The 9,768-nt window shown below is 37.6% G+C and overlaps 1 protein-coding gene across 4 annotated transcripts in view; it reads right to left on the bottom strand.

Moving 5' to 3' along the window:
• Positions 1-1,539: 1,539 nt before the first annotated feature.
• Positions 1,540-9,768, bottom strand: part of LOC150078248 (pantetheinase-like) — a 35,333-nt gene continuing 27,104 nt past the window's right edge. For all 4 annotated transcript variants that reach the window (XM_090384194.1, XM_090384193.1, XM_090384196.1 and 1 more), the window contains exon 3: positions 1,540-3,052. In XM_090384194.1, the coding sequence (XP_090240320.1) occupies positions 1,727-3,052 (1,326 nt within the window). In that variant the 3' untranslated portion in view covers positions 1,540-1,726. The remainder of the gene's footprint in view (positions 3,053-9,768) is intronic.

Here is a 9,768-nt window from a genome sequence, read left to right as displayed (position 1 = left end):
TCAATGAACCTCTCACTGAGAGTGATATTAAGAATTATTCAGTTCATTTGTGTTCTTTAAAAGGTGAAATGAAAAATAGTGTTGGGCCCATTGTTGTTTTCTATATTTATTAATGATACTGATGAAGGTGTATCAGGCTTAATGTCTAAGTTTGTAGATGATACAGAGTTTGGCGGAGTGGTTAATGACAATAATCAAAATAAGCTACTGCAACAAAATCTAGAATCCAGATAGCTGTAATCCCAGATTAACATACCAACTGTGTGGTACTACACTCAGAGTAGTGGAAAATGAAAAAGATCTTTGGGGTAATTGTGCAGGCAGATATGAATTCCTCTCAGAAGTACAGATAGGTTGCCAAGTCAGCTCATGTGGTTTTGCCAGAGATATACAGGAACTTTGCTAGCAGGGATAAGGAGGTGATTATCCCATTGTACAAGGCAACTGTTAGGCTGCACTTGAGTACTGCATACAGGTCTGGAGGCCTCATTTTAGGATGTAGATCTGCTGGAATGAGTGCAGAGAAGGGCAATGAAATTGGTGAGGGGAAGAAATGGGGCTCTTATCAAGAAAGGCTTCAGCTCTGCAAATTGAAGCACCTAGAAACTAGGCACCTGCGAGGCGATCTGATTGAAGTTTTTTAAGGCTTTGGATGGATTGAGCAGGTTCAAAGCTGATGCCATTATTTTCTTTTTCAGATATATATATATATAATGGTTGATGTTTTATAAGCTTGCTTTCGTGCATAATTTGCCACCACTAATATTAATACTAATGTGTATTAATACTAAAATAAAACAGTTTTATATGTATGAAACTCTTTCTAACTGCAACAAATGATATGTGAAAGATGCTTACACAACCAAGCAATTAAAATAAACAATTAAAGATCTTTAGAAACTGCAGAATAAAAAACTGGAAACTAAATTAGCAAGACACACAGTGGTAAGGGACCATGCCCGGTTAAGCACGATGCTGACTGGGATGCCCTACCCTACCCTACACCATCCATGAATAAACACTAACGCCTATTAAGAGAAAAACAGCACAAAAGAAAGGTTTAGAGAGCCATCACAAGTACTTGTTCATAGAGCACCTTCCACTGAGAAAAATGCCTGAATGCTTGCATTTCTAATGCCTATTAAGAGAAAAACAGCACAAAAGAAAGGTTTAGAGAGCCATCATAAGTACTTGTTCATAGAGCACCTTCCACTGAGAAAAATGCCTGAATGCTTGCATTTCTGTTATGGCCTGCTTTACCAGCGCAGTGACTTTGCATGTCTCAATTGCAAGTGATAAAGACAGAATAAAGTAAAAACATGTACTTAAACGTGTTTGATGCCTTTTAACCAGAAAACAACTGAGCAAACCAAAGCACAAAATGAATTTATCGAATTATTGTTGAATTTCATTTTAATTGATGAGCTTAAACAGACTCATCAATTTAAATGTGCAAAATAAACTCTCACTAATTCATAAGATTGGACAAATCCTTTTGAAGAAAAAAAGTAATAGAAGCAAGTAAAGGGAAGTGATGGGTTACATTTCTTATTATTTTTTTTTGATTTATGATACATAAGATTGCTTCCTTGCATCATTTTGCCAGTGCAGTTTAGTACATATCATTTGCTAGTTTAGTACATGTCATATGGTATATATTGGTATAGTATAATTGTTCATGTATACATTTATAAGTTGCATTTCGTGAATAAACTGAATGTTATTATTATGGGCGGTATGGTGGATCACGTTTGTAGCATCGTCCATACATGTTTGCAAATAATACAGGATTACGTGATGCGTGTACTGTTAGAATCCCAGCTCCATCTTTAATGTTGAACTTCCATTCTGAAAGTGGTGCCAGTATAATACTAGATTGGATAAGAGATGGATAAACATATTCAGTAGTAAAGTTTGCTTTTATCTGAAGATGACTGAATACAGTCTTGGACTGCAGAGGAAAGACAGAACATAGTTTATCTTGAAATGGATCACACCTGACAACTGTGCATATTTCTTCACACCAAAAGTATCTTTGTAAAGAACTACGAGTTCCATTGAAGACAGCCAGATAAAAGTCTTCCTCCAGGGCAGCAGCAGAATAAGAAAGTGAGCAACACATTCCATTGTTACAAGCAGTTATATTGTCTTCAAGTTTATGTAGTCTTAATAAAGTGTAATTAGAAAAGTCTGCTTCTAAGCAATGATATTCTGATGCATTACTGTTCAGCGGACCAATAAGATGAGTGGAGCACTGTACTTGGCTCATGCTTTCATTTACTTCTATTATCTGTCCATTTTCAAGTACTGTTACATCACCTTCATTCATGGGAGCTGTAGGATTTTGTGGAACCTGGGCCACCACCAATTTTGAGTATTTATCAGGATTAAACGTATATTTGAGTGCTCCTGAGTGACTATTATAGATACCACTTCCCAATGAACTTACCCCTGGATTATGAATATTGGATGCTAGAAATGTCTTTCTATTGATCAGGGCCCAAGCCTGTTGCAACTGAATTGAGGTAAGTGAAGGGGCTTCATTAAACCACCAGGTACTAAAAAGAACACCAGTTATATCTGGATTTTTGACAGCCTGTACAGATTCCTCAAAGAGTAAGTCAAAACATGTGAAAGTAGTAAAAGTTCCAAAATCTGTTGCAATTAGTGGAAAACTAGGAATTTTTGGAACATCTAATCCATCTTCTGCAAATAAATGGATTTTAAAATAGCGAGCTATTAGTGTTCCATTTCGATCAAATACTACATTAGTATTGTGTTGATAAACTCCATCTTGAGGGCAGCTGGAATCTGTTCTTTGTGTACATGGTTCAGTATGTCCCATATTAGCCAAGACATAAAAACTATACTTCTTAGCTATGCAGGATAGTGTGGTAAGGATAGGTCTATTTCTAAATGATTCTTTCTGCCTACAAGGATTCCAGCATTGACTGCTTGGATCTGGAATATTCTCTAAGTAAGGGCTCATTTTTTTTCTGCTGTCTTCATTGGGTACAAGTCCAAATTCTGGAAATACAAGGATATCTGCATTCTGTTAAACAGAAAAAAAAAAAAAGAAAAAAAAAAGTTAATTATTCGATTATTAAAAATTGCTAACTTAATATCTGGGCATATTATAACAATATATATATATATATATTGTAGTTGTAGTATTGTAGTAGTGGCTGATGAATGGTGGCACCTGGAACATCAGTTCAACTTCACAACTTCAACTTTGATAGAGAAGATGCCTGTAGGTATAATAACAAAGTAAATAGGAAGGAAACCATTTCAGGTTACATTAGGAATTCAGATTGAAGGAAATTTTGTTTAGAGTTAGAAAACCTGAAATAGTTAACCACTCAACTGTCTGCAAGAGAAGGAATTATCCAAAAAGTTATACAAACTGTTTGAGACAAGAAATTATACAGAAAACTTAAGAGTTATTCAATGCATATTCAAAAATATACAGATGTATAGAATTAAACAAATATACAAATAATTATACAAAAAAAAAAAAAATTACATATTCAGAAAAAAAAGGGGGAGGGGGTAACCATTACAGTTGATTAATGTCCAATCAGTTCAAGACATGAGCAGGTGTTCAGCACAATAAATTTTTCAAAATAATGACAAATTATATTATTGTCATACTTCACATGTTAAAAAATGGAGCAAACAGTTGAGATGAATGTTACAGCTTATACAATTTGTGCTACCAGGCTAATAGCAACAATAAAATGTTTCAATACATTCCTTAAAATTTAGAATTTAACAAATTTAGGGGAGAAGCTTGGTGAAGTTCTGAAAGAATTAGCATTAGTAGAGGCATATGATGCAAGAAAGCAAGCTTATGCAGCATCAGCCAAAAAAAAAAAAAAAACGATTTCCATTTCACCCCTCTGTTTGTTCAAAATACCAGCTGAGCCTTAAATTTATTTAGGCTATCAACTTCCACAACAAGGGATGGAAGTCTGTTCCACCAACCAACTACCCGCTGGCTAAAGGCAAATTATGAATATTTTGTTCAGATTACGAACCTAAGGGGGCATAAATTCAAATTAAGAAAAGACAGATGTAGAATAGATGTGCGGAAATTTGCCTTTAGCCAGTGGGTGGTTAATTGCTGGAACAAACTTCCATCTGTTAGCATTAGTGTTAGTAGAGGCATTTGATGCAAGAAAGCAAGCTTATGCAGCATCAGCCAAAAAAAAAAAAAAATAAAATAAAAATAAATAAATAAATAAAAAATAACCACTTCCACTTCACCCCTCTGTTCGTTCGAAATACCTGTCCAGCTGAGCCTTAAACTTATTTAGGCTATCAACTTCCACGACAAGGGATAGAAGTCTTCCACCAACCAACCACCCGCTGGCTAAAGGCAAATTCCCTCACGTCTATCCTACATCTGTCTTTTCTCAATTTGAATTTATGCCCTCTCAGGTTATTATTCTGAGCAAGAGGAAGAATCCCATCAGCATTGAGCATGCTCAAACCATTCAAGGCTTTATACACCTCTATCAGATCACCTCGCCAGTGCCTAGTCTCCAGACTATGTAATTTGCAAAACTTAAGCCTTTCTTCGTAAGAGCACCCCTTTGTTCCATTCACTAATCTTGTTGCCCTTCTCTGTACTCGTTCCAGCATCTCTACATCCTTCTTGAAATGAGGTCTCCAGACCTGTACACAGTACTCTAGGTGTGGTCTGACCACTGCCTTATACAAGGGAATAATCATCTCCTTATCCCTGCTAGAAAAATTCCTATATATCATCGACAATACACCATGAGCTACTCTTGCAGCCCGTCTGCACTGCTCAGAAACTTCATATCTGCCTGCACAACCACCCCCAGGTCCCTTTCATTCTCAACCACTGTCAGTGTAGTACCACGGAGTTAATACGTTGCTCTGGGGTTGCTGTTTCCCATATGTAGTACTTTACATTTATCAATGTTAAACTTCATTTGCCACCTCTCAGCCCATCTGCTCAAACTTTCCAGATCCTGTTGCAATAGCATAGTGTCTGTAGTGTCCTTGACAACCCTGCCAACCTTCGTATCATCTGCAAACTTCGACATTAAGCTTGATATACCATCATCAATATCATTTATAAATACAGAAAACAATAATGGACCCAATACTGAACCCTGAGGAACTCCACGATGAGCAGTGTCCATTGACTACCACTCTCTGTCTTCTCCCCCTCAACCACCCCTTTATCCATAGCAGCAATTTGCCTCCAATGCCACACTGCTCCAATTTGTGCAGCAGTCTTCCATGTGCAACAGTATCAAAAGCCTTTCTAAGATCCAAGTATCTAATATCAGAGTTATTCCCTGCATCCAGTTCTTTTGTGACTGCATCATAGTATCCAATCAAATTGGTCAGGCAAGACTTCCCCTTAACAAAACCATGCTGTGTCTGAGCTATGACTGAAGTCTTGTCTAGATGATCCTGCAGTGCTTCTTTAACCAGTGCCTCCATTAATTTTCCAGGAACAGAAGTTAAACTAACAGGTCTATAATTATTTATGTCCCCCTTTGATCCTCCTTTGTGAATTGGGGTCACATTTGCACATCTCCAGACCAAGGGTACTTCCCCTGAGTCCAAGGAAGCTCTCATAATTATGGCTAAGGGTTTGCTTACTTCCTTTGCTGCCTCCTTTAATATAACTGGATAGATTCCATCCACCCCAGGTGCCTTTCTTGTATTTATCTTCAACAATTTCTCCTCCACTTTATTCTCAGTTATTACAAGATTCTCTAGCTTACTGCCAGAGTTGAATACACCTCTGGCATTCCCCTCGCCGAATAACTCCTCATGTGTGAATATCGATGCAGAATATTCATTCAGTTTGTTAGCTACCTGAGCAGGATCATCAACAGTTGACCCATCGATATCAAGTGGACCAATCTGATTCATCCCCTTCCTTCTAGAGTTTACATAAGTAAAGAACTCTTTGCTGTTTTTCTTTGCATCCCTTGCCAAAGATTTCTCGTAATCTGCCTTCGCCTGCCTAACCTCCATTGTAACTTGGTTACAGATCAACTTGTATCTATCATAGGCTTCTGTGTCACGTGTTAATTTGTATGTATCCCATGCATTTTTCTTTTCTACCATATGTCTCATTAGTTCATCTGACATCCACTTAGGCCTAAACCTTGAACAATATTTCTTAGTTGGTATGTAAAGCCTAGTAGCTTCCAAGACAAGTTCTTTGAATGCTTCCCATTTTGAATTTGCTGTTGGTAACATCATCAATTGGTCCCACTGTATAGAATTTAAATACTGTCTCAGTCCTTCTTGTCACCTTTACGAAAGCAATAACCCTTCCCTTTACCCGTAATGGTAGTTACCTCTTTGAGTAAATCCCACTTCAGCACACTGTGATCACTGCCACCTAGTGGTTCATTTACCTGCAGATTCTTAATGCATGAAGAATCACTACTGATAATCAAATCAAGAGTATTACTCCCTCTAGTTGCCTCCCGAACATGCTGATGTAGAAAACAATCATCCAATAAATCCACAAAAGCCTTGCTAGTGTGAGAGTGACCAGCCCCCAAATTCCAGTCAATATCTGGGAAATTAAAATCCCCGATTATAAGACTTTCTGATTTACTGGCCCACTCTATTTCCCCGTACAGTTTCTTATTATACTCATCAGAGTCATTAGGCCTATGGCACACTCCTACTCTCAATTTTGATCTCCCAATGCTTATGTCACACCAAACTGACTCGATACTGCACTGTCCAGCAATGTCGACTGGCTTCACTTCCTTGGATTTTATGTATTTCTTAACTAATAGCATAACCCCCTCCTCCCTTCCTACCCTAACTATCCTTTCTGTAGACATTGTACTCCCCAAATTCCAGTTCTGCATTCCTTATATCTGTGTGACACCACGTCTCTGAAATCCCCACAATATCTGCCTTTGATGTTTTGAGCAATACCTCAAATTCATCAAATTTATTTACTAAACTCCTAGCATTGGTGTACACGCAAGTATACATGCACCTGTTCTTTTTCTTAGCTACCCTAACACAACCTATGTGTTTATTTGTACCCCAATGATTCCCAGCAGTCTCTGAACTATCCTGCATCTTATTTTCCAGGCTGTAGCTCATTCCAATAGAAGCAGTGCAAGAATCACTTTCACCTCTGCCAGTGGCTACTGTTAATCTATTAGTCCTTGTATCCCCCCCAATCTAGCAGTTTTCCGACCCACCTTACACTGCCTCGATAGCATCAGCAAACATTCTTGCGCCCTTTCTATTTAAGTGTATCCCATCCCTGTAGAAGCAGTCTCTCCCGTTAACAAGTACAGACCAGGCTGAAAAAAATTCTACCCCTTGAGTCTTGCACAATCCTTCCAGGGCCGAATTGATCGACAGGGCTCTCATCATATACTCCCTCCTATCGTGTCTGGGCAGAATTGCAGACACTTTCAAATTCAACCCTAATTCACGGCTTTTTTTCAACAGTGACCTGTACTTGTTAAGTAATTCCGCCGGTCTCCTACTCTTAATATCATTAGTGCCAACGTGTACAACTATATCACCTTTTGTGCCCTTAAAAGATGATATCCGCCCCACAACGTCATCAACCTTTGCCCCTGGCAGACATACCCTGGTCCTGTTCCACCTATCCTTTTTACAAAGCATGTTTCCCGTTTCCCTGACAATAGAGTCACCAACAACTACTAGTTCCTTTGGGACCAGTGCATTCTGCCTTGGGGGCTGCCGCTGTGTTGCGTGATAACCAAGTGCAAGCTCTGGCATTGGTGTGGGCAGCTGAGAGCTTGATGGGTCTGTTGTTGTGGAAGTTGATAGGTTAAATAAATTTAAGGAGGAACTGGACAGGCATTTGAAAGGAATGGTGTGATTTTTTTTTTTTTTTTTTTTTGCTGATGCTGCATAAGCTCATACACTTGCTTTCTTGCATCACATGCCACTACTACTACTATTAGTAAAATTTTAAAGTCTATATTCCTTTTCTTTGTGTATCTTTCTATATCATGCACAAAACAGTTAAAAAACCAATTTTCAAATATGCTAGCTGTAAGCCATGCCTTTTTGTTGGCCTCCAATAAACAGGGAGGGGTGGACTTGTCAATCGCTTTCATAGCACGAGGATTTAAAGATCGGTTAATTAACATTGGTTTTGTCATGTAATCACCTGACGCATTACTACAAAAGCAGTAGAGTAATTCTGTCTTTAGAAACTTTGAATCCAGGGAGCTGTTTTTTAATTTTTCGATATATAGGTACGTTGTGGCATTTTTTTTTTTTTTTTTTTTTTTTTTTTTCCCAGTTTAACCCAAATTCGTCTGCATTGAATACCTGGTCTCTATCTATCTATCTTCTTCAATGATTTTTAAAAGTTCTTCTGGGAATTTTCGGGCAGCATCTACATCGAGCTGAAGATTATGCAAAGAAAATTGCTTTTTAAAATTTTTGAACCAGCCCTTACTGGCACAAAATTCATGCTGAGAGCTTTCTTCTGAAAAATCTTGTTCAAGTTTTTTTAAATATTGATAAATTTTGAGGGCTTTTTGTTTAATAAGATTTCCACTCAAAGGCATTTTCTTGTGAGTGCAATCTTCAATCCAAACCATTAGAGATTTCTCCATTTTTTCCATTAAAACATTGCGCACATGAGCAACATGCTTTGCACTTATCGTTACCCCAGCAATAACACTATCTCTGATATTCTGCTCATTTTGGTCGATTGTACGGAATTGTTGATTTATTTAAATTCAAAGTCCTTGCAACAACTTGTTTTTCTCCATTTTTCAACTGATCCAAGATTTTAATTTTTTATTCGAGAGAAATGAATTTTCTTTTCAATGTTGGTTTATTTTCTTATTTTGCAGTTTTGGTGGCCATTACTATAAAAAAAAAAATAAATTTTTTATTTGCCAAGGGGTATTCCCCGAATAAATTCACTATTTATAACTACTTGCACAACAATTAACTCTTTATAAGGTAAAAAATTGATACCACACAAAAAAATATGTATGTACGTACTTGCGTTTTTCCCCTTATATAAATTCGGTTCTGGCAACTACACTCGTTATACGACCAGACACAAATTTAACGAACATAAAGTTTGATTTTTAAGTCGCATGGTAAAAGTGTGTGAAAAGAAGTGATACGACAATTTGTAGATCGCATTATATCGAAACCACGACCATGTCATACAAGGGTAGCCACAATTTATAAACCGCGTTATACGAGGGTTACCCCTATATATATAGGAAGAAGGGGTTGAATCACATTGGGTTAACTGCTGATGACCCTGCTCGGGTTACAGATAAATTGAATAGGTATTTTGCATCAACATTCACATATAAGAATTCTTTAGGGAAGGGGATGCGAGAAGTTTATTAAATCCTAACGAGGAGCCAAATGACTTTGTAATAACTGAAAGGAAAGTGAAGGAGAAATTATTGAGAATGGACAAAAAAAGGGCAACTGGGGGGGGTGTAATCTATACAATTATATTAAGGGAGACAGCAGAGGAGGTAGGCAAATCCTTAGCCATAATTGTGAGTGCATTCTTGGGTTCAGGGGAGGTCCATATGGATTGGAGAAGTGTGAGTATATCCCAAATTAATAAAGAAGGATCAAAAGGTGACATGAGTAATGTCACCTTTGTCAAGGCACCCCCTGACAAAACCATGTTGGTCTTGTCTAACTAATCTGATAGGTTACTATGATACAGTGACCATGGAATTTGAAGAAAAAAATAATTTTGACTATGTA

The sequence above is a fragment of the Mastigoproctus giganteus genome, chromosome 11 (genome assembly GCF_048544385.1).
Source record: "Mastigoproctus giganteus isolate SK-2022 chromosome 11, ASM4854438v1, whole genome shotgun sequence".
NCBI lineage: Eukaryota > Metazoa > Arthropoda > Arachnida > Uropygi > Thelyphonidae > Mastigoproctus > Mastigoproctus giganteus.
The sequence above is the reverse complement of the archived record's forward strand: the minus strand, read 5'-3'. Positions and strand labels throughout refer to the sequence as shown.